General features: G+C 45.2%; 1 protein-coding gene across 1 annotated transcript in view; it reads left to right on the forward strand.

The window, feature by feature from the left end:
* The window catches only part of ccdc92ba (coiled-coil domain containing 92Ba), a 70,743-nt gene that overhangs the window by 10,267 nt on the left and 35,393 nt on the right, over window positions 1-25,083 (forward strand). The window contains exon 3 of the mRNA XM_068008336.1: window positions 22,475-22,522. Within this exon, the coding sequence (XP_067864437.1) occupies window positions 22,475-22,522 (48 nt within the window). The remainder of the gene's footprint in view (window positions 1-22,474; window positions 22,523-25,083) is intronic.

Raw genomic sequence — 25,083 nt, forward strand, 5'->3', positions numbered from 1 at the left:
TGGGAGCCATGGTAGCGCTGGTATTTTCATGGAAAATATATAAATTACAATACAATGTACTGTTGGTGCCTTTTTTGGACTCTCTCTGGTGTATCAGTGTCACTCTAGAATCATGCCCTTCCATTCACCCATCCAGTATAAGAAGGAGCTGTCTACTGACATTGAGGAAGAAACCATCATAGAATCATAGAAGTTTACAACATGGAAACAGGCCCTTCGGCCCAACATGTCCATGTCGGCCAGTTTATACCACTAAGCTAGTCCCAATTGCCTGCACTTGGCCCATATCCCTCTATACCCATCTCACCCATGTAACTGTCCAAATGCTTTTTAAAAGACAAAATTGTACCCGCCTCTACTACTGCCTCTGGCAGCTCGTTCCAGACACTCACCACCCTTTGAGTGAAAAAATTGCCCCTCTGGACCCTTTTGTATCTCTCCCCTCTCACCTTAAATCTATGCCCCCTCGTTATAGACTCCCCTACCTTTGGGAAAAGATTTTGACTATCTACCTTATCTATGCCCCTCATTATTTTATAGACTTCTATAAGATCACCCTGAACATCCTACTCTCCAGGGAAAAAAGTCTCAGTCTATCCAACCTCTCCCTATAAGTCAAACCATCAAGTCCCGGTAGCATCCTAGTAAATCTTTTCTGCACTCTTTCTAGTTTAATAATATCCTTTCTATAATAGGGTGACCAGAACTGTACACAGTATTCCAAGTGTGGCCTTACTAATGTCTTGTACAACTTCAACAAGACATCCCAACTCCTGTATTCAATGTTCTGACCAATGAAACCAAGCATGCCAAATGCCTTCTTCACCACCCTATCCACCTGTGACTCCACTTTCAAGGAGCTATGAACCTGTACTCCGAGATCTCTTTGTTCTATAACTCTCCCCAACGCCCTACCATTAACGGAGTAGGTCCTGGCCCGATTCAATCTACCAAAATGCATCACCTCACATTTATCTAAATTAAACTCCATCTGCCATTCATCGGCCCACTGGCCCAATTTATCAAGATCCCGTTGCAATCCTAGATAACCTTCTTCACTGTCCACAATGCCAACAATCTTGGTGTCATCTGCAAACTTACTAACCATGCCTCCTAAATTCTCATCCAAATCATTAATATAAATAACAAATAACAGCGGATCCAGCACCGATCCCTGAGGCACACCGCTGGTCACAGGCCTCCAGTTTGAAAAACAACCCTCTACAACCACCCTCTGTCTTCTGTCGTCAAGCCAATTTTGTATCCAATTGGCTACCTCACCTTTGATCCCGTGAGATTTAACCTTATGTAACAACCTACCATACAGTACCTTGTCAAAGGCTTTGCTAAAGTCCATGTAGACCACGTCTACTGCACAGCCCTCATCTACCTTCTTGGTTACCCCTTCAAAAAACTCAATCAAATTCGTGAGACATGATTTTCCTCTCACAAAACCATGCTGACTGTTCCTAATCAGTCCCTGCCTCTTCAAATGCCTGTAGATCCTGTCTCTCAGAATACCCTCTAACAACTTACCCACTACAGATGTCAGGCTCACCGGTCTGTAGTTCCCAGGCTTTTCCCTGCCGCCCTTCTTAAACAAAGGCACAACATTTGCTACTCTCCAATCTTCAGGCACCTCACCTGTAGCTGTCGATGATTCAAATATCTCTGCTAGGGGACCCGCAATTTCCTCCCTAACCTCCCATAACGTCCTGGGACATTCTCGGACTGGCAACCTGTAGCCAGTGGTGTTCCGCAGGGGTCGGTGCTGGGTCCCCAACTCTTCACAATCTATATTAACGATTTGGAGGAGGGGACCGAGTGTAACATATCAAAGTTTGCAGATGATACAAAGATGGGAGGGAAAGTAGAGAGTGAGGAGGACATAAAAAACCTACAAGGGGATATAGACAGGCTGGGTGAGTGGGCGGAGATTTGGCAGATGCAATACAATATTGGAAAATGTGAGGTTATGCACTTTGGCAGGAAAAATCGGAGAGCAAGTTATTATCTTAATGGCAAGAAACTGGAAAGTACTGCAGTACAAAGGGATCTGGGGGTCCTAGTGCAAGAAAATCAAAAAGTTAGTTTGCAGGTGCAGCAGGTGATCAAGAAGGCCAACGGAATGTTGGCTTTTATTGCTAGGGGGATAGAATATAAAAACAGGGAGGTATTGCTGCAGTTATATAAGGTATTGGTGAGACCGCACCTGGAATACTGCATACAGTTTTGGTCTCCATACTTAAGAAAAGACATACTTGCTCTCGAGGCAGTACAAAGAAGGTTCACTCGGTTAATCCCGGGGATGAGGGGGCAGACATATGAGGAGAGGTTGAGTAGATTGGGACTCTACTCATTGGAGTTCAGAAGAATGAGAGGCGATCTTATTGAAACATATAAGATTGTGAAGGGGCTTGATCGGGTGGATGCGGTAAGGATGTTCCCAAGGATGGGTGAAACTAGAACTAGGGGGCATAATCTTAGAATAAGGGGCTGCTCTTTCAAAACTGAGATGAGGAGAAACTTCTTCACTCAGAGGGTAGTAGGTCTGTGGAATTTGCTGCCCCAGGAAGCTGTGGAAGCTACATCATTAAATAAATTTAAAACAGAAATAGACAGTTTCCTAGAAGTAAAGGGAATTAGGGGTTACGGGGAGCGGGCAGGAAATTGGACATGAATTTAGATTTGAGGTTAGGATCAGATCAGCCATGATCTTATTGAATGGCGAAGCAGGCTCGAGGGGCCGATTGGCCTACTCCTGCTCCTATTTCTTATGTTCTTATGTTCTTATGATACATTTCATCAGGTCCCGGAGATTTATCTACCTTGATGCGCGTTAAGACGTCCAGCACCTCCCTCTCTGTAATATGTACACTCCTCAAGACATCACTATTTATTTCCCCAAGTTCCCTAACATCCATGCCTTTCCCAACCGTAAATACCGATGTGAAATATTCATTTAGGATCTCACCCATCTCTTGTGGTTCCGCACATAGATGACCTTGCTGATCCTTAAGAGGCCCTACTCTCTCCCTAGTTACTCTTTTGCCCTTTATGTATTTGTAGAAGCTCTTTGGATTCTCCTTTGCCTTATCTGCCAAAGCAATCTCATGTCCCCTTTTTGCCCTCCTGATTTCTCTCTTAACTCTACTCCGGCAATCTCTATACTCTTCAAGGGATCCACTTGATCCCAGCTGTCTATGCATGTCATATGCCTCCTTCTTCTTTTTGACTCGGGCCTCAATCTCCCGAGTCATCCAAGGTTCCCTACTTCTACCAGCCTTGCCCTTCACTTTATAAGGAATGTGCTTACCCTGAACCCTGGTTAACACACTTTTGAAAGCCTCCAACTTACCAGACGTCCCTTTGCCTGCCAACCGACTCTCCCAATCAACTTCTGAAAGTTCCTGTCTAATACCATCAAAATTGGCCTTTCCCCAATTTCGAATTTTAACTTGTGTTTTATCATGTGTGTGTTTCTCATCCCTCCCCCCCACACTTCTGTTTTAAAGGCAGATTGCTGTTCTAGACACAGTCTCTCACACACCCAGCTTTCACTGTGTTTGTGCCATTACTGTTGGCAATCGGGTCAACAGTAAAATTGCAGGAACAGATCCATTTACCCCACTGCACTGTAAAACACCGAGGCTGCTGATAACTGTGTTCCTCCTTTAGTTGCTAACCTCAGTTAGTTTTTAACCCATTACTAACTGGTGTTAGGAACTTGGGCTGAGGGTGGATGGGAAGCTCAGACAGGTGTTATGTCAAAGATCAGGGAATCACCACATGAAAATTCTCATAGATGAGATGAAACTCTCTCTTTGGGGAAACTTGACATTTCAGCCTTGAGAGGAGGTGAGTGAGAGGTGATCTTGTAGAGGTTCTAAAAGTTTGTAAAAGGTAAGTTCTTTTTTATTCATTCATGGGATGTGGGCGTCGCTGGCAATGCCAGCATTTATTGCCCATCCCTAATTGCCCTTGAGAAGGTGGTGGTGAGCCGCCTTCTTGAACCGCTGCAGTCCGTGTAGTGAAAGTTCTCCCACAGTGCTGTTCGGTAGGGAGTTCCAGGATTTTGACCCAGCGATGATGAAGGAACGACAATATATTTCCAAGTCGGGATGGTGTGTGACTTGGAGGGGAATGTGCAGGTGGTGTTGTTCCCATGTACCTGCTGCTCTTGTCCTTCTAGGTGGTAGAGGTCGCGGGTATGGGAGGTGCTGTCGAAAAATTCTTTGCGAGTTGCTGCAGTGCATCCTGTGGATAGTACACACTGCAGCCACAGTGTGCCGGTGGTGAAGAGTGTGAATGTTTAGGGTGGTGGATGGGGTGCCAATCAAGCGGGCTGCTTTGTCTGGATGGTGTCGAGCTTCTTGAGCGTTGTTGGAGCTGCACTCATCCAGGCAAGTGGAGAGTATTCCATCACACTCCTGACTTGTGCCTTGTCGATGGTGGAAAGGCTTTGGGGAGTCAAGAGGTGAGTCACTCGCCACAGAATACCCAGCCTCTGACCTGCTCTTGTAGCCACAGTATTTATATGGCTGGTCCAGTTAAGCTTCTGGTCAATGGTGACCCCCCCCCCAGGATGTTGATGGTGGGGGATTCGGCGATGGTAATGCCGTTGAATGTCAAGGGGAGGTGGTTCGACACTCTCTTGTTGGGGATGGTCATTGCCTGGCACTTGTCTGGCGCGAATGTTACTTGCCACTTATCAGCCCAAGCCTGGATGTTGTCCAGGTCTTGCTGCATGCGGGCACGGACTGATTCATTATCTGAGGGGTTGCGAATGCAACTGAACACTGTGCAGTCATCAGCGAACATCCCCATTTCTGACCTTATGATGGAGGGAAGGTCATTGATGAAGCAGCTGAAGATGGTTGGGCCTAGGACACTGCCCTGAGGAACTCCTGCAGCAATGTCCTGGGGCTGTGATGATTGGCCTCCAACAACCACTACCATCTTTGTGCTAGGTATGACTCCAGCCACTGGAGAGTTTTCCTCCTGATTTCCATTGACTTCAATTTTACTCAGGCCCCTTGGTGCCACACTCAGTCAAATGCTGCCTTGATGTCAAGGGCAGTCACTCTCTCCTCACCTCTGGAATTCAGCTCTTTTGTGCGGAAATGGCTTGAAATTACGAGACTCAGTGGGCACAGGTTCAAACTGGTAAAAGGCAAATTTAGAACGAACGTCAGAAATTGTTTATTCAAGAATGATCAATACATGGAATGGACTCCTGCATGGAGCAGTGGAGGAAAAAACCCTTGAGTCATTTAAGAACCAATTGGATGTTGCAATGGGGTGGGGGCGGAATGTAAGGTCATTCTGGATGAATGACCTAAGATGGGCCAAATGGCCTTCATCATCCACAATCATCCTGTGATTTTTCAGATGCTCACTGACCTGTTACGCACTTTCAGCTGTTTTTATTCAAACTTTCATCATGTTTGATTCAGCAGTGCAGAGACTTGCGAACCATGTTTCAAGTTCGGATGCATAGACCTAATGAAGGGCTCCCATTCAAAACATTAACCTGTCTTTCTCCTTCAGACGCTGACTAACTCACCGCGCTTTTCCTGCATTTTTATTTCAGATTACCAGCATTGCTGTTAAATTCTCATGTTAGTTTAGCATTGCATTGGGCCACATCCAGAACAAAATCGGGTTTGGACCCGATTTACCACTTGCACTGGTGAAAACCATTCACCGTGGTTCTCTCATCTGAAAGTGAGCAATATTACACAGGCTCTGACTGTCGCCTAATAAGCACCGTATCTAACCTAGACATTAATCATCTGATGTGGCCTTGCACTAAGAGCATTTGCAGCTGCACAGAAATTTTTTTTTTTATGATGATCTCATCCAGCTTGCTGACACTTCATCCCTGCTGAAACTGTATCATCAGAGGGCAGGAGAAGAGGAGACTGTCTGTCTGATTGGGCTGCCATTAATCAACTGCATTGATCGCTCAGACTCTTTGCAGTGGGTCGCTGGTGAGCGCTGGAACCAAATTAACTGTGCCTGGTACGACATCCTGTGCCAGGCCTGAAATGCGGTTAGCTCACGGAAAAGTGATATCACCCACAAAAGCAAGGAAGGATCAGGCCATTTGTTTCTGGTCCAGCTGCGATACCGTGGATATCAAGGCTGAGACGTGGATGTGGATCAGTAAAGGGAAGGAAGCAGAGTGGTTGCAAGGGGAACCAGATCGCAATGGGTGAGGAGGTGGGGTACAGAAGGGCATTGAACAAGATGCAGCAGGATCCATGCTGGGACACTTCCTGTTCCTGCTACACATAAATGACTTGGATGGAATCCTAATCAATGTAGGGTAGTTAAATCATTCAGAAGGCACCCAAGCTCGTGGGAGTTTGTAGACTGAGAGGAGTCCGCCAAGATCTCATAAGGAGTACTCAGCATCGGTTGCACCTGGGCTGACCAGTGACAAATGAAATTCGATATTTGTTCAAAATGTTCAAAAGGCAATTGGACATGTACTTGAAGAGGGCTAATTTGCAGGGTTATGGGGAAAAAGCTGGGGTGTGGGACTGAATTGGACAGCTCTTTCAAAGAGCCAGCACAGGCACAAGGGGCTGAATGGCCTCCTTCTGTGCTGTAAGATTCTATTATAATGGACAAGTGCAAGGTACTGGATATGTGAAGTACAAATAAGAAGCACGTCTACTCCAAGCATGGAATAGAGCATTTCCAAACAGGAAGTTGAAAGGGACATGGAATGCTTAGTGATTTCACTGGATCAATGTGAGTCAGCAATTTAAAAAAAAGGAAACTAGGATGCTGGGTTTTACTGCCTAATCAGTCGAGTTCAAATCCCCAGAGTCCTGCTGAACTGGCACCCATGTACAGGCAGAACTGGAGTACTGCATCCAGTTCTAGTCACCATGATATAAGGCAGCCATCCAGCCCCTGGAGCAACGCAGAGGACATCAATGAGGCTGATCCCCAGCCTCAGACAGAAGAACTCCTCACGTTTGAAAACATGACATTTCAAGGTGACCTCAAAGAGATGATTGCTAAATTTGCTGTTGACACAAAGTTAGGTAGGAACTAAGTTGTGAAGAGGACATAAGGAGTCTGCAAAGGGATATAGATAGGTTAAGTGAGTGGGCAAAAATTTGGCAGATGGAGTATAATGTGGGAAAATGTGAACTTGTCCACTTTGGCAGGAGGAATAGAAAAGCAGTATATTATTTAAATGGAGAGAGATTGCAGAACTCTGAGGTACAGAGGGATCTGGGTGTCCTAGTACATGGATCACAAAAAGTTAGTATGCAGGTACAGCAAGTGATTAGGAAGGCAAATGGAATGTTGTCATTTATTGCAATGGAATATAAAAGTAGAGATGTTTTGCTACAGTTGTACAGGGCATTGGTGAGACCACATCTAGAATACTGTGTGCAGTTTTGGTCTCCTTATTTAAGAAAGGACATCATTGTTTTGGAGGCGGTTCAGAGAAGGTTCACTCGACTGATTCCTGGGATGAGGGGGTTATCTTATGAGGAAAGCTTGGACAAGTTGGGCCTGTATACACTGGAGTTTAAAAGAATGAGAGGTGATCTTATTGAAACATATAAGATCCTGAGGGGACTAGAAGGGGTAGATGCTGTGGGGATGTTTCCCCTTGTGGGAGAGACTAGAACTAGGGGCCACGGTTTAAAAATAATGGGTCTCCCATTTAAGACAGAGATGAGGAGAAATTTTTTCTCTGAGGGTCGTGAGTCTGTGGAACTCCTTTCCCCAGAGAGCGGTGGAGGCAGGGTCACTGAATATTTTTAAGGCTGAGTCAGATAGATTCCTGATTAAAAAGGGAGTCAAAGGTTATAGTAGGTAGACGGGAAAGTGGGGTTGAGGTCACAATCAGATCAACCATGATCTTATCAAATGGCAGAGCAGGCTGGAGGGGCCGAATGGCCTACTCCTGCTCTTAATTCGTATGTTCGTACATATGTTCGTACTGGAAGAGGGAAAGCAAATGCAAAACAAAACTTGTAGCTGTGCCAGGGCAGCAGGACAAGAGGGCACAGGTTCAGGACTGTGAAAGGCAAACTGAGGGCGGATGTCAGGGACAGAGTGATCAACAGCTTGAACATGGTGCTCGGGACACTAGACTCATTTAAGAATCAAGGAGATACTGAAATGGGGAGACGGTAGACCTGGTATTCTGGAAGGATGAGGTCAAATGGGCCAAAAGGCCGCCTTCATCCAAGTCTACCTTGTGACGACAGCTCAACCAGCACCAAGTTGCATCCAAAATGTCAAGTTTCTGAGAGCCAGAATGGCTGCAAAAAAACAATTATGGTGATAGCCAGCGATCTTTTAGAAACAACTTATAAAGCTGGTTATTGGAAGTGCCCCTTAATTTTCTCCCCTAACTCTTGCAGCATTTAGAGGATTCCTCCCATGTGTTTGACTACGTGACCAGTAAAAGCTGCAGTCCCTGACGGCCGAGAGCTTGTCTGCAACCTTCAGTTTAACTGCAGTGGGTGGAATGAGAGATTAATATTCTTCCTCACATGATGAACAAATAGACTTTCACCTTAACCTTCGTATATTGCACAGCAGTCTGAATTTCCATCCGAACGACCAAAATTATTGTCTAAGCTACACCGTACAGCAAAGGGAGACCCAGAACACTGCTGCAAGTGAAAAGATGACAGTCGGACAAGGTTCAAAGTCAAATTTAGGACCGGTGTCAGGAAATTCTTTACACAAATAATGATCAACACTAGGAATGGTTGTTTGGGTAAGATAGGCAGACAAAAATCTTTACAAACCATTTAAGAAGTGACTGGATGCTGTGATTGGGGGTGGGTGGTGGTTGTAAAGTAAGAGCCTACCTCATCCGTATTTAGTTTTTGATCATTAAGAATTCCTGTTGTAAATAGTTGTTTAAGAGGTCAACGGTAAAAGTGTACCATAGGTTAAATGTATATCTTCTGTACAGCCCCATATCAAAGCAGTAGTGTAGAAATAGAGGCCGGGGGTCTTCCATTTCCGCACTCAACCAGCCAGCAATTTTCTGCCCATTCACTTGAATGGGCTGGTAGGTGCAGAAGCACCTCGGTAGAGGAGATACCTGCCAGCGTCTCGTTATTGCCTCGTTAACAGGCTGCAGTGATTTCAAAACAGGGACATGAGGGAGAACAGGCAGGATAGGTGCACCCTCCATGGGGATGCAACCAGGCATCGCCAGACTGGTATTTTTCACTACAGGGGAGTTCTGGTCAATATTTATCCCTCAACCAACATCACTAAAAACAGATTATCTGGTCACTATCACATTACTGTTCGTGAGACCTTGCAGTGGGCAAATTGGCTGCCGTGTTTCCTACATTACAACAGTGACTACACTTCAAAAGTACTTAATTGGTTGTGAAGCGCTTTGGGACGTCCTGAGGTCGTGAAAGGTGCTATAAAAATGCAAGTCTTCCTTTTCTTTTACATGGGCCTTACTGTCATGGTGGCACATCTGTGGGTTAGGAAGTACAGTCTCAAACAAGGAGACAATGGCCACTGTTCATAAAAATATTAGTAGCCTCATCCATTCCATACTTGATGTCCTTTTCTCTCTCAGACAGAATGGGGGTAAGGCTGGGGAGAACAAAAAAAATCATCCAAAAAAAGCACAGAATTAAGGGAAGTGGGTCACCCATGGAAAAGATTGATCGTGATTCTGGAGCATCATTTATTTGTCCCGAGTTGCCTCCCTGCAAGCAAGAAGTAACTTCTCTCTCCGTCCAATTAAGAGGCTCAGTCTGACTTTTCCGTCCTGCATGGCGACTGCATCAGGTTTTAAAGAGCTGCTGTGATTACCTCATTGATTGAACGCCAGAATCATTTATGAAAGTAATGAAGTTGGACTTAAGCAATTTTTTTTAAAACATATACTCGAGCAAAGATAGCACAGAATTTCCGACTTTGCCCTTTTTTGTTCCCTCAAATACGACCCCAGTGTTGCGATGCAGATTGTTCCTAAAACCAAACCCATCCAACAACACTTTCCCAGGAAGAGGACAGTTCATAGTATCATAGTATGGTACAGCACAGGAGGAGGCTATTCAGCCCATCGTGCCTATGTTGGCTCTTTGAAAGAGCTTTCCAATTAGTCCCACTCCCCTGCTCTTTCCCCATAGCCCTGTAATTTTTTTCCATTCAAGTATTTATCTAATTCCCTATTATAAGTTACTATTGAATCTGCTTCCACCACTCTTTCAGGCAGTACATTCCAGATCATAACTCGCTGCGTAAAAAAAATGTTTCCTCGTGTCGTCTGGTTCTTTTGCCAATCACCTTAAATCTGTGTCCTCTGATTACCCATCCTTCTGCCACTGAAAATAGTTTCTCCTTATTTACTCTATCAAAACTGTTCATGATTTTGAACACCTCTATCAAATCTCCTCTTAACCTTCTCTGCTCTAAGGTGAACAACCCCAGCTTCTCCAGTCTATCCATATAACTGAAGTCCCTCATCCCTGGTACCATTCTAGTAAATCTCATCTGTACCCTCTCTAAGGCCAAGACATCCTTCCTAAAGTGTGGTGCCCAGAATTGAACACAATACTCCAGCTGAGGCCTAACCAGTGTTTTATGAAGGATTAGCATAACTTCCTTGCTTTTGTACTCTATGCCTCTATTAATAAAGCCAAGCATCCCATATGCTTTTTTTTTTAAACAGCCTTCTCAACTTGTCCTGCCACCTTCAAAGATTTGTGTACATACAACCCCAGGTCTCTCTGTTCCTGCACTCTCTTTAAAATGGTACCATTTAACTTATATTGCCTCTCATTCTTCCTACCAAAATGTATCACTTCACACTTCTCTGTGTTAAATTTCGTCTGCCCATTTCACCAGTCAGTCTGTGTCCTCCTGAAGTCTGTTACTAGCCTCCACATTGTTTACTACATTTGAGTTTCTTGTTATCTGCAAACTTTGAAATTATGCCCTGTGTACCCAAGTCCAGGTCATTAATATATATCAAAAAAAGCATTGGGCCTAATACTGACCCCTGGGGAATACCACTGTATACTTCCCTCCAGTCTGAAAAACAACCGTTCACCACTATTCTCTGCTTTCTGTCCCTTAGCCAATTTTGTATCCACACTGCCACTGTCTCTTTAATCCCATGGACTTTAATTTTGCTAACAAGTCTATTATGTGGTGCTTTATCAAATGCCTTTTCAAAGTCCATATACACAATATCAAACGCACTACCTCAATGTTAATCCTAGTCCATAAATATCTCTTGGCAACAATCCCAGCTATTCTATTTAGGGCCATGCAACTACTATGATGGTCTTGTTACCCAGACAACAATTATCAACACTGCTGCAGCAGTGCTAACCTAGTGGGTTTTTTAAATCTCATATTTTTCGACCAATTTCCTCCCGTCCCGAAGGTGTTGGCTGGGTTGCTGACTCTACAGGTTTCCCACGAATACCTGGCCCAAGCGTGAGCTTAGACAGTGAGGGTCAGCAAGGTATTCAACTGCAGGGGGGCATCACGGATGAATCCAATCCAGTCCTCATCTGACGACCATTTAGTGCCCCCTATTACCGTTCTGAATGAGATCATTAATTCAGCCCAAACTGGGATTGTCTTGATCTATATCGCTCAGCTGCTCTTTCAGATGAGACGTTAAACCAAGGCCCCGTCTGCCTTCTCACGTGGACGTAAAAGATCCCATGGCACTCTTTGTAGAAGAGTAGGGGAGTTCACCCTGGTGTCCTGGCCAATATTTATCCCCCAATCAACATCATTAAAACAGATTATCTGGTCATTATCTCATTGTTGTTTGTGGGACCTTGCTGTGCTCAAATTGGTTCCTGCGTTTCCCTGCATTGCAAGTGACTACACTTCAAAAGTTGGTTGTAAAGTGCTTTGAGACATCCTGAGGTCTTGAAAGGCACTTTAGAATTGCTAATTCTTTCTTCCTTTGATCGAGGCTTGTGTATTTTGTACTAGTGACCTCTAACCTACGCTTGTTGAAGTTTGCTTGTTTCTACCTTATCTATTCCTTTAATTATTTAAGACACTTCTTGTGGCTAAAGGAGGAAGTGTGACAGCAGTAGGCAGCAGGAGGCAACCATTCCCGAGCCCACTCTTCTCTAAGTTTTTACTGGCCAAAGGGTCTCCTCCCTTCTACTTTTTAACTTCCCACCTTGCCCTTTGCTGTGTACTCTGAGCGAGACTGGAAATTGTACTGATTGCGCCATATCCACTGGAAATTGTACTGATTGCGCCATATCCACTGGAAATTGTACTGACTGCGCCATATCCACTGGAAATTGTACTGATTGCGCCATATCCACTGGAAATTGTACTGATTGCGCCATATCCACTGGAAATTGTACTGATTGCGCCATATCCACTGGAAATTGTACTGATTGCGTCATATCCACTGGAAATTGTACTGATTGCGCCATATCCACTGGAAATTGTACTGATTGCGCCATATCCACTGGAAATTGTACTGATTGCGCCATATCCACTGGAAATTGTACTGATTGCGCCATATCCACTGGAAATTGTACTGATTGCGCCATATCCACTGGAAATTGTACTGATTGCGCCATATCCACTGGAAATTGTACTGATTGCGTCATATCCACTGGAAATTGTACTGATTGCGCCATATCCACTGGAAATTGTACTGATTGCGTCATATCCACTGGAAATTGTACTGATTGCGCCATATCCACTGGAAAGTGGGCTCTTAATAACTGGAGAGGCAGACAAGACACTTACACAATTCAATCCATTAGTCTAGGTTGGAAGACTGAGAGGTGAACAGATTGTATTCTAAACCACTGCAACACGCATGACTTTGACCGACTGACTGGGAACGATTCAGTCCCATGTTCCCAAGGCGAAAGAACTTGTCCTAACTGGCTGCCGTCTGTGTGAAAAATGGTTCTCTCTTTTGCAGCCGTAGAAGAATCAAGAGTAGAAGGCAGGCTGGCAATCAGTCGTCTCTCTCCAGCAAATGAGAACACCAGGCTTTCAGAGTCACTGAATTCTCGAGGTAGAATGAGGTTTAGAACTTAAATATGAAGCATAAGGTCAGCTGCCAGTAAGTTATTGACTGAAACTGAGTACATACAGGAATGCAGCTGAGGAGAGTGTGGTAATGCTGAATGCTCATAGCAAGCGACTGCACTTCTAATAAGTTCCACATCTCCTTCTCTCAGTGAAAGAGGGAAAGGGCACAAGGAGATACTGGATTACATGCATTATGCCCTCTCCGTAAGGCAATATTTTAATGACAAGGATCACTGGGTTAAAATCTCTGCCCCCGTCAATCATGAATGAGTGGAAAATGTACATTTTTGAAAAACGGGGAGCCCGAATTTTCCGCTAGAACGGAATCCCATCGCGTCCTGGGAGGAGCGGGACCTCCGCCCACCCCAAGGATAGACCCCCGATATGACAGCTCTTCTGCTGTTGGGGGGATTTGTATTTTTTAAGCAAGCTGCCCTGGGAGGGGGTGGGGGTGGTGATTTGCTGCAGCAGGGCTCGGGGGCCTGCTGGGTGTAGGGTTGCCAATCCTGGTTGGACATATTCCTGGAGCTTTTGTCACATGACCTCCTGCCTCCAACCACCCCGCCCCCGCATTCCCGCCATTGGTCACCCATCATGTCCATCCTCACAGAACCCCCACTTCCCAAGGCAATCAGGAAGTGAATGGACTCTCAGTTACCCGTTTGGATGGCTCTTGACTGTCAGTCAAACAGGATTTCCCCCACCCCCGATGTCCAATATTTTTATCATTAATAAACAAAATTGTTCAAAGAATTTTTTTTTTAAAAAACAACAATTTTTTTAATGCCCTTATGATTTTTCTCCTGGATTTGCTCGCAGCAGTGTCCTGGAGGTTGGTCTTTAGTTCCTGGGGACTCCAGGGCAATCCTGGAGGGTTGGCAACCTTAGCTGGGTGGTTGGCAGCCTCTTTGATGCCAGTTGAAGATTTGACATTTTTCTTTAAAAGCAACAGGCATAAGCCTTTCGGCCCTTCAAGCTTAAAACAGTCCCTCCATCTCCAATAGCAAGGTGGACACCAGAAAGGAACAGGCATCCCTTGAGTTGCGACGGCACAAATAATGGAAAATACGTTCAAGAGCATATTTCCATCACTTGTATAATATATTGCAGTCACTGCCAGTGGGAAATCCCAGAATTAGCAGGGGGCCGGTGGACCAGTTCCCAAAATAATTTTGCCGGGTGGGGCCAGCATAACTTGAGTGGAAAATCTGGCCATGGTATTTGTGTGGTCTCCGAGGAGAATGCATGTCACAGGTTAACTCCATGGCAGGACAGCCATGGTTTACTGACCTTTGAAACTCATTCAGTCCCCACCAAATCCTCCCAGTGAGTTGGGCAGGGGGCTATGGGGCTGGAGAGGAGGAGGGGGCTGGGGGGCACCCTGCTACTTTCCTTTTTCTCAGCAGCTACTTCAGCTTTTATTCTAGCCCTTTAGCTCCTGCCACTAATGTGGGTCATTGAAATTATATGGATCTGACAGAGAGCTTCTTAAGGGGCAAGTACAGAGTCAGGGAAAGGGCGGGAGGGGAGGAAAGAACAAAAGGGAAGGTCTGTGATAGGGTAGAGGGCAAGAGTGATTAAATGACAAAAGGGATGATGGCGCAAGGCAAGGAGGGTGGTAATGGGACAGGTAAAGAATCAAAAGATCGGTCTAGAGGAGCTGTAAATGGCAACAACAGAACCACAGCCAGCAGCTGCAGTCCCACAACAAAAAAAAATTAAAATGGGAGCAAGTTATTAAAATCAATGTTGAGTCCGGAAGGTTGTAAAGTGCCTAATCGAAAGATGAGGTGCTGTTCCTCGAGCTTCTGTTGAGCTTCATCGGAACAGTGTAAGAGGCCGAGGACAGAGAGGTCAGAGTGAGAGTGGGGTTATTATTTGACTGTTGTATTTTCAAGAGTTTCTTCTCTCATATATATTTGATAAGGCTGCTGTATGTTTTTGGTTTCATGGTGTTTATGGAAGGACTGATACATTAAGGTTTCTTGGCATGGTCGTGCTTGTGCAATGCAGGCTTAGTGGTTGAAGTAATTTGTTTGTGCTTTGTCCCTAGGGCTCAGTTGGATGGAGGTGGGGGAGGAGATCTATCTATTAATAGTTTTAGTTTTGTATATGCATTTTGGCTGTTGCTCCAGACCCGAGTCTATTTCATTTTTTTCCCTCTTGGTCCCTTTCAGGTTCTTCTCTCCTCCCCTTCCCGCCACCCGGTTAAAGCACCTTTAATTTCTTCCCTTGAGTAATTTGCCGTACCACAATCCCGACCCCAACCCATCACTACTCCTTCACCTTCCTATACTCCTGCCACCGTTCCAGGCTTGTATCCCCCTTGGATAAGCCCACTGCTACCCTCTGTGCCTCTCTTGGAATTCTCTAAAGTGCCCATCGAAGGTACCCATCGCTGCCTCCTCACGAGCAGCAACCCATGCTGCTCCGTCCTCCTCTCTCGCCGTCTGTCCTGCCCAGCATGCCCGCAGGGTGCTAACCTCGCCAACCTTCCTGTTCTGCTCACCTTACCCACCGCCTTGGATTCTGCCAGCGGATCACCAAACACAATTTCCTCCAGCTAAACATTGAGAAGACTGAAGTCGTATACTCTTCATCAAAGACCGCCTACCTCCGCCTCCTTAACATTGCCTGCCTCGACCCGCCTCAGGCCAGCTGCCACTGAAATCCTCAACCATGCCATGGTCGCCTCCAGACCCGACTGTTCCAATGCCCTCCTGGCCGGCCGCCCATCCTCCACACTCCGTAAACTTCAGCTCATCCAAAACTCTGCTGCAGTATCCTATCCCACACCAGGTCCCACTCGCTTATCATTCCTGTCCTTGCTGACCTACATTGGCTCCCAGTCCCCCAACACCTCAAATTTAAAATTCTTATCCTCCTGTTTAAATCTCTTCATGGCCTCACCCCTCCCTTTCTCTGTAACTTCTTCCAGCCCTACAACCCCCCCCCCCTCCCGTTATCTCCATTCCTATGACTCTGACCTTTGCGCATCCCCTTTCCTTTACCCCACCATTGGTTGCAGTGCCTTCAGCCTCCTAGGCCCCACACTATGCAATTCCCTCCTTAAATCTCTCCATTTCCCTCTCCTCCGATAAGACCCTTCTTAAAACCCACCTCTTTTACTGATGTTTTAATATCTCCTTCTTTATCTTGGCGTCCAATTGTGTCTTAATCGCACCTTGGTGAAGTTTTTCTATGTTAAGACGCTATACAAAACCAAGTTGTTGTAGTTGTTCGACGGACTAAGACAAAGGCTTGTCGTCAAAATGGGGAGGGTTTCCTAGAATGCTCCTGGGACTGTTTCCTTCATCAGTTCATTGCATGTCCAACCATGGAGGATGGGTTATAAAGCAGGACAAATAAACAACCTGGAGGTGGGAGAACACCTGGGGAATAGTGACTGTAAACCTCATTAGATTCACATTGAAAATAGATTTTTTTTTAAATGAGTCCAAGATAAAGGTGTTTGACTGGAATTGAACCCATTTCAGTGGGACAAAAGGGGATTGAACCCAGAATAACAAGTGGCAAAAAATGGCAGATCAAACATCAGACCGTCAGTGGGAGATATTTAAATGCAACAATAGATACCAGGAATGTGATTGTAGTTCTGAATAAAGGCACGCAGCACCCTGCGATCCCTCGCTTGACTGGCCTAGTGTGAACCGAACCATCAAATGTCAGCAGACTATTCAGTCCTCGAGGACATCATAATCAAGCCCAATTCGGTCATCAGTTGACCAGACTTGTTCACTTTCCAGCGGCAGGACCGACTGATTTAATTTTCCTTCACTTGCCCAGGAGCCCTAAGGTCCATTGTAGCGCCCCAACAGAACCTGTCCTTAACCATTTGGAAATTATATATTAAAAGTATCATTTTCAGGGGAGAATCAAGCTTCCTTTTACTCCACTTCAACAAGTAACTCCCAGTCAATGAATCCCACTGTACTTCAAATCAATGCCCCCTGTATTGAGTCCTGTCGTCCGATTCACTTTAGTTCGTTTGTCCCGACTACATACTTTACAAATGCAAGGAATCTTACAACACCAGGTTATAGTCCAACTGTTTTATTTGAAAATCACAAGCTTTCAGAGGCTTTCTCCTTCGTCAGGTGAGTGACACTCACCTGACGAAGGAGAAAGCCTCCGAAAGCTTGTGATTTTCAAATAAAACAGTTGGACTATAACCTGGTGTTGTAAGATTCCTTGCATTTGTCAACCCCAGTCCATCACCGGCATCTCCACATCACACATACTTTACAGGCCATGATACACGTAAGTCACTGACAATACAGCTTTCCGCCTGTCGTTTCAACAACCCACAAGTAATGAACTAACAGCTTGAGACCACTTGCCTTTTGGAAAATCTTCAAATGATCTTTGAAAGCATCAAAATAAATTGGAGAACAGGAAGTTTTGTACAAATGCAAATTCCTGATTAGCAACCCCTCCAGATTTATGTGAATACAATACTTGTGGCAAAAAACACGATTATTCCCTTCACGGCTTCTGACTATTCAGCTGGTCCCAGTGTAACAGAGGTTGTTGTACAGAGATAATAACACACGGTCTGTTCTCTGCTGCAATTCTTGTATTTTCAATGGCAGTGATAGCAATACATCTCACTGCACAAAAAAAATTCAAATTAAATCTTCACACTCTGTATAGTCATAGCTCATTCCTTTTCCCCAATATTCAGACAGATTTTATATCTGTTAAGATATTTATTTTCCTGCCCCCAACTTTCCTTTCCTGCCCCACCCATCCCAGTGCCACACCGCACTGGCTCAATTGAGTGATTAGGCAGGCAGCCTACTCCAGGCCTCGAGTCACTGAAGGTTCGCAAGAGCAGTACAGGATGATTAGAATTATGAGGATTTTACAGCACAGAAGGAGGCCATTCGGTCCATTGCACCTCCGCCATCCCTCCGGAAGGCTTATCCATTTAGTCCCATTCCCGTTCAAATTTTTCTTTTTTCAAATATTTTTAATCTACTATTGCTCTGACTTTTCCTCCTGTTTCTGTCTAAACGTAAGAAATAGGAGCAGGAGTAGACCATACGGCCCCTCGAGCCTGCTCCGCCATTCACTAAGATCATGGCTGATCTTCTACCTCAACTCCACTTTCCCACCCTATCCCACTATTCCTTGATTCCCTTGGTGTCCAAAAATCTACTGACCTCAGTATTGAATATACACAACAACGGAGTGTCTACAGCCCTCTGGGGTAGAGAATTCCAAAGATTCACAATCCTGATGGAGCCCAACCTCCCGCCAAGCTAGTGAGATTAACAGACTCGCCATATGAGCAGTTGTGGGCACTTAGTGGCATCATAGAACCATACAGCACAGAAGGAGGCCATTCGGCCCATCATGCCTTTGCAAGCTCTCTGAAAGAGATATCCAATTAGTCCCACTGCCCGCTCTTTCCCCATAGCCCTGCATATTTGTCCTTTTTTAAATAGAGATCCAATTCCCTTACTATTGAATCTGTTTCCACCACCTTTTCAGGCAGTGCATTCCAGATCATAACAACTCACAGAGTAAAAAAAATTCTCCTCATCTCCACCTCACATAGCTTTTTCTCCCAGCTCGTGGCATGAAGTCATGTACAAATGTAAGCTCGGTGTTGTCTGTTCACCACTGAATAGCTTATTTCCTCTTGTCTCATACGCTTTTTAATCACCCTGGGCCTTCCAATTTATAAAGTAATGTGGCAGTTGAGATACTTGTTCCCCACAGCCTCCATTAGCAGATTGGAGTCTTATCGCTGGATGACACACAAATCTATCAGCCGGTGTTTACTGTGTTCTTCTATTAATGATACAGCTCTATGTACCTGGGGCTGCATTGAACGGAGACAGAAATCTCTGCCAAATTGAGCTGGATTAAGTTTTACCAAGGCAACTTTTGTGTAAATGGAGAGTAGAATTGCTGGCACAACAGTGCTGTCGAATGCTGGAGAAGAGGCCACCCCTTACCCACAGGGAGGGGGATCAGGCGTTCACACTAGGCCGCACTCACACAGCTTGGTTTCAGAGCAACATCGTCAGAAGCCTAAAAGCAGGCCCGCACCAGCAAAAAAAAAGGTCCTAAGACAGATCCCTGGGACATCCCACTATCCACATCCCACCAATCCAAAAAAAGGATCCATTGATCCCTGCTGTTTTGTGTCAAACCCCGAGCCATCTCTTTATCCAGGTAGCTACATTCCCCTCAATACCATGTGTCTTAATTTCTGTAGGAAGTCCCTAATGCAGCACATTATCCGTCTTGGTGCATGGTATGAGGAGACCCACTCGGAGAAAAGAAGAAAATAAATGAAAAGGGAAGAGTCATAACCGCAGTAGTGAAAAATAGGAGTGTTTGATAGGTGCAAGGATGTATGAGAGATACAGGGAGCCTCAGAACAGGCATGCCTGCAGTCTGAAAGCTTTGGGAGTTATTGCCACCACTGCAGAATGCAGAGTTTCTGTGGCTTAATGATAATACAGCAGTGCGCAGGCAGCAGCGGGCTCAGGAAGTGTTTAACTCGACTGTTTTGGTGAACACACAGGAGTCGTGCTTGATTTTTCTTTGCTCCGTGGTTAAATCAATAAAGTTTGCATAATAAATACAAAATTTTCACGTTCAAAGAAGGTGTTGTGTCAGATTGGGGAATCTTGTAAATGGCTTAAGCTCACAAAGTACCAGGAACAATACATGATTCATAAAAGCTTTTTGATGGCCTCTTTTCACTTTTTCTCCCACAATGTGAATTTTGACCAGCTGTTTTCCTACATTAAAATTACTTATTTGTACAATACTTTGGATCCCACCACGACACCAGGGAGTGGGGGAGGGGATGAAGTTAGGATCAGTGTAACACTGGGTGTGGGGATGAACTAAAAGCAGTGTAACACTGGATGTGGGGGGAATGAAGTTAGGAGCAGTGTAGCACTGGATGTGGGGGGAATGACGTTAGGAGCAGTGTAGCACTGGATGTGGGGGGAATGACGTTAGGAGCAGTGTAGCACTGGATGTGGGGGGAATGACGTTAGGAGCAGTGTAGCACTGGATGTGGGGGGAATGACGTTAGGAGCAGTGTAGCACTGGATGTGGGGGGAATGACGTTAGGAGCAGTGTAGCACTGGATGTGGGGGGAATGACGTTAGGAGCAGTGTAGCACTGGATGTGGGGGGAATGACGTTAGGAGCAGTGTAGCACTGGATGTGGGGGGAATGAAGTTAGGAGCAGTGTAGCACTGGATGTGGGGGGAATGAAGTTAGGAGCAGTGTAACACTGGATGAGGGGGGGGGAATGAAGTTAGGAGCAGTGTAGCACTGGATGTGTGGGGGGGAATGACGTTAGGAGCAGTGTAACACTGGATGAGGGGGGGGAATGAAGTTAGGAGCAGTGTAACACTGGATGTGGGGGGAATTAGAACACTGGGTGGGGGGAGGGGGAGGGGGAGGTAAATCTAGGAACAGACTCAGGAACCACGTTCAACAATACCTAACCCACAACAACCTGCAATTACTCTGCGAGAAAATCTCTGAAATTCTGATACAATCTTGTGTTATACAAGTGAGGAAATAAGTGAGGAAATAACGGACATACAGCTTAAGTGATGATAAGCCTGTGCCCCACTGTTCTTTCAGTGCATCAATGTAACATGGGCCTATGTTTCGGCCTGTTTTTGAGCTGTCAACCTCATCAAGGCTGTTGCTCAGTTTTTCTCGTTCTCCAGGTTTCCACGTATGAATCTTAAATTGCCCCACTCTCCCACTGGTGCTGTCAGCGGGGTACAGACCATTAGCCATTTGGTCACCTGTGAAGGTTGGCTTTTATCCTGACCCGTTTTCTCCCCTCTCGAAGGCGATGACTCTTTGGCGGGGTACAGTTCTATGGGCATCAGTCACCCTCCTGTACTTCTTCCATGTGACCGTTATTCCTGTGCGAGGCTGGACGGCGACTGTCAGCCGGCTATTCAGTCACTGGTGTCAACCCCCGGGGTGCGGCGAGGGGAGGAGGTGGGGGAGGGAAGAGTATAAAATAACCCAACGGCACTGAGGGTCAATCATAGCTCCCCTACCGAGATCAGCTAACGTAGCACATACCAAGTTGAACCTCGGGCCCTGCTAGTCTGTGTGGCTCAGCTCCTTATTGGATAAACTCCCTGAGCCATTGGGGGGAGCATCATACACAATGAGTTAGATGAGATTTTACTGACTAAACAACAGAATGAAACGAATACCACAAAGCAAAATGTAGGTTACTGCTGACCAGGGTGCAAGCTATTCAATCCTATATTTAGATTGTGGCAGGTAAGGTATTAATTTTTAAGGTTCCGCTGAGAAGCAGTGTGGAGAGTTGCTATTTGGAAGTATTAATGGAGTTATGGGAGTAGGTCTTGGGTCACGAGCACCTTAGTGAATCCATGGTCTTAGCATGTGGACTGGCCATTCCAGAAGGGCACCCATGAGAATGCTCTCTTGAAAACAGATGAAAAACCAAATATCAAATTACTTACTTGCCTGTATTTCGCACTAATTGGAGGAGTGAGGCAGTGACTTTACACTCTCTACGGCTTCTGCTTTTTGTCTATTCAAAATGTACTGTGACGCACAAGAAATTGCTTTTGTGTGGGACGGGCTGGATGGACTAGGTGGTCTTTTCCTGGTCCGTCATTGTTCGTATGTTAGTCAAATCCAGATGAGTGGGTAAGTTAGTGTCGTACAGGGGACGAGATCACGTCTCTGGCACGCTTCCCCCAAGCCCTTCTGCCTTGCTACCTCTCTCACCTCCTTCCAAGGCCTCCTCAAACCCCATCTCTTTCACTGTGCTTTCAGTCACTTCTCCGAACTCAGCTCACCATCCATTCCACCTCTGTGAAGTGCCTTAGCACATTCAAGGTTGTTGTCCAGAGTTCTTAAAATTGCTTTATTGCTGCTGATGTTATAAGTGATGTTGATGAAGTTACTAACTGATGCCTTCATATTTTAAGACACGGAAGCAGAGTGGGATAAGAAGTGACTTTTATTTTTTTTTAAAAAGCAGACTTTTTTGGGAGGGGCTAATTTTACGAGTCCATGCTCTCGATGGGAAGCCTTGTCTGCTGAAAGCATACATCAGAAATTCAGGCATGCAACGCCCAGGATTTTACAGCCGTGCTCAGAAGATCGTGCATGTCAGGACATCTGATATGAGCCCCCAGCAGGCAAAACTCCCTGCTGGGAGCGTGGACTCGTAACGTTACCCTCTTAATGTCCATTTAGACATTTCAGACAGCCGACTCAATAAAAGAGACAGATGGCCACCCTATACCTCTCCTCATCCTCCCCTCCCCTCCACCAGCCCTGCACACACTAATGGCTCTGAGGGGTAAACCTTCTACCTACTGATTTGTGCTGTTGACTGTCTTTTACAGAGTTGACGTATGAACTAGCATTGAAGTCGTCAAAAAATGGCCAATCAGGTAAGAGACACACATCCTGGTAACCTACAGTCATTATGTCAAGTACTTTTATTGGTGTTTCTTTGTGTGACGTTGCCTCATAAAGTTAGAAGTAACAGCTGAAAGTCATCAGCCGAAAGAAATGATCAGTACCTATGTAAACTATTGCACCAGTATGAGAGCCTCCTAATAACACCAAGTTGCATCTGCACAGACCCCACCTCCACACCATCAATACTCAGGGCTGTAACTCAGTGGTGCGTGTGAGTGACTGTACCAGTAACATGTTTGACTCACAATGGGAAATAGATACCATCTTAAGGTGCTAAGCCTCCAACTCCTGATAGCACTGGCTAGCTAAACTGAAAGTGGAGCAGATCTGAATGCCTAGCATTAGTTTCTTGCATTCAGTACAACTCTGCCGATTTGGGGTTTTCTTCACAATGCGAAGCTCCCCAGGTGGGTCCACCCCACCAGTGCAACAGCAACCAGGCCTCAGCAGTCCTTTTAAGCGTTAAAATTGACCGTTATAAAGAACTCTGAAGGGCTGCGGAACCACCTTTATCTTTGTGATGATGGGAGAGTCAGCTATCTTCTAACTTTAAACGTTTCCTTGATTTGAGAGCAGTTTGAACACTGTCCTCTCACACTACTGCAGAAATTGTGTTGGTATAAATTTTAGTGCCAACTGAAGCATTAATAATGTCCGTTGGACCAATTACTGCCTTTGATGGATGAATTTACTGTGTCGCTTATAAATAATGTTGCCAAATAGTCATTTTCTGGGATTCTTTCATTTAGATATATCCATTGCAGTGAGATACTTACAACTACACCTCATTATCCTACCTCCAGACTTGTTTGGAGGATAGGGATGTAAAGCAGGAGGCTGTGGACCAATGATACAGGATGGGCAAAACCAGGAGTTAGCTGCATAGGAGCAGGGAGAAGCTGCATTTAGAGAGTGGCCATGCAGATCAGCACAGGGTGCTTTCAGTTGGTCGCACAAGCTGGTCACAGATTTGCCGACAGCCATTTAATTTTTATTGCATCCTAAAGATAAGCATTGCAGACGGCTGTCGATATGAACTCACTAATGCAGTTCTGGCTAAAGGCAATGGCTTAAATCTGTTGCATCAACAAGGTGGCTGTCTTTTACACAGCTGGCCTATGGCCCTGCAATGAAGTCTTCAGAAAATGACCAATTCGGTAAGAGATGTACATTGTGGAAGTCAGTAGCACCATTACCTTAACTGGAAATGTAAAATTAATAAACGGTGGCTAAAGAATTAAACTGGGAGAATCAAGCCAGCCCTCCCTTCCTGATACTTTCTGTAATTGTTTTCCATGTAAATTTTAAGTCACTCCCACAGACTGAAGGCAACAGATGGCACAAATCCAAAGGGTCCGATCTATTTCTAGTTAACCCTATAGGAACTAAAGCACTTTGTGAGGTACAGTAACAACCTCGGATAACCAGTGATAAGAGTAGGTGATTTACAGTGACTGAATATCAATTTTCAATCCATGCCAGTATATTCCCCCAATTCCATGTGCTTTAATTTTGCACACTAACCTCTTGTGTGGGACCTTATCAAAAGACTTCTGAAAATCCAAATACACCACATCCACTGGTTCTCCCCTTTCTATTCTACTAGTTACATCCTCAAAAAACTCCAGTAGATTTGTTAAGCATGATTTCCTTTTCATAAACTCATGCTGACTTTGTCCAATCCCGTTAATGCCTTCCAAGTGTTCTGTTATCACATCTTTTATAACAGACTCTAGCATTTTCCCCACTACTGATGTTAGGCTAACTGGTCTGTAATTCCGATTTTTCGCTCTCCCTCCTTTTTTTAAATAGTGGGGTTACATGTGCCACCCTCCAATCTGTAGGAACTGTTCCAGAGTCTATAGAATTTTGGAAGATGATCACCAATGCATCCACTATTTCCAGGGCCACTTCCTTTAGTACTCTGGGATGTAGATTATCAGGCCCTGGGGATTTGTCAGCCTTTAGCCCCATTAATTTCCCTAGAAATATTTTTTTACTAATACTGGTTTCCTTCAGTTCCTCCCTCTCACTAGACCCTTGGTTCCCTAACATTTCTGGAAGGTTATTTGTGTCCTCCTTTGTGAAGACAGAACCAAAGTATGTGTTTAATTGTTCTGCCATTTCTTTGTTCCCCATTATAATGACCTGGGTGTCCTTGTACACCAGTCGCTGAAAGCGAGCATTCAGATGCAGCAAGCAGTTAGGAAGGCGAATGGTATGTTGGCCTTCATTGCAAGAGGATTTGAGTACAGGAGCAGGGATGTCTTACTGCAGTTATACAGGGCCTTGGTAAGACCACATCTGGAGTATTGTGTGCAGTTTTGGTCTCCTTTTCTAAGGAAGGATGTCCTTGCCATGGAGGGAGTGCAACAAAGGTTTACCAGACTGATTCCTGGGATGGCAGGACTGACGTATGAGGAGAGATTGGGTCGACTAGGCCTATATTCACTAGAGGTTAGAAGAAAGAGAGGTGATCTCATCAAAACATAAAATTCTAACAGGACTAGACAGACTAGATACAGGGAGG

This window comes from Heptranchias perlo, chromosome 28 (assembly GCF_035084215.1).
Source record: "Heptranchias perlo isolate sHepPer1 chromosome 28, sHepPer1.hap1, whole genome shotgun sequence".
Lineage (NCBI taxonomy): Eukaryota > Metazoa > Chordata > Chondrichthyes > Hexanchiformes > Hexanchidae > Heptranchias > Heptranchias perlo.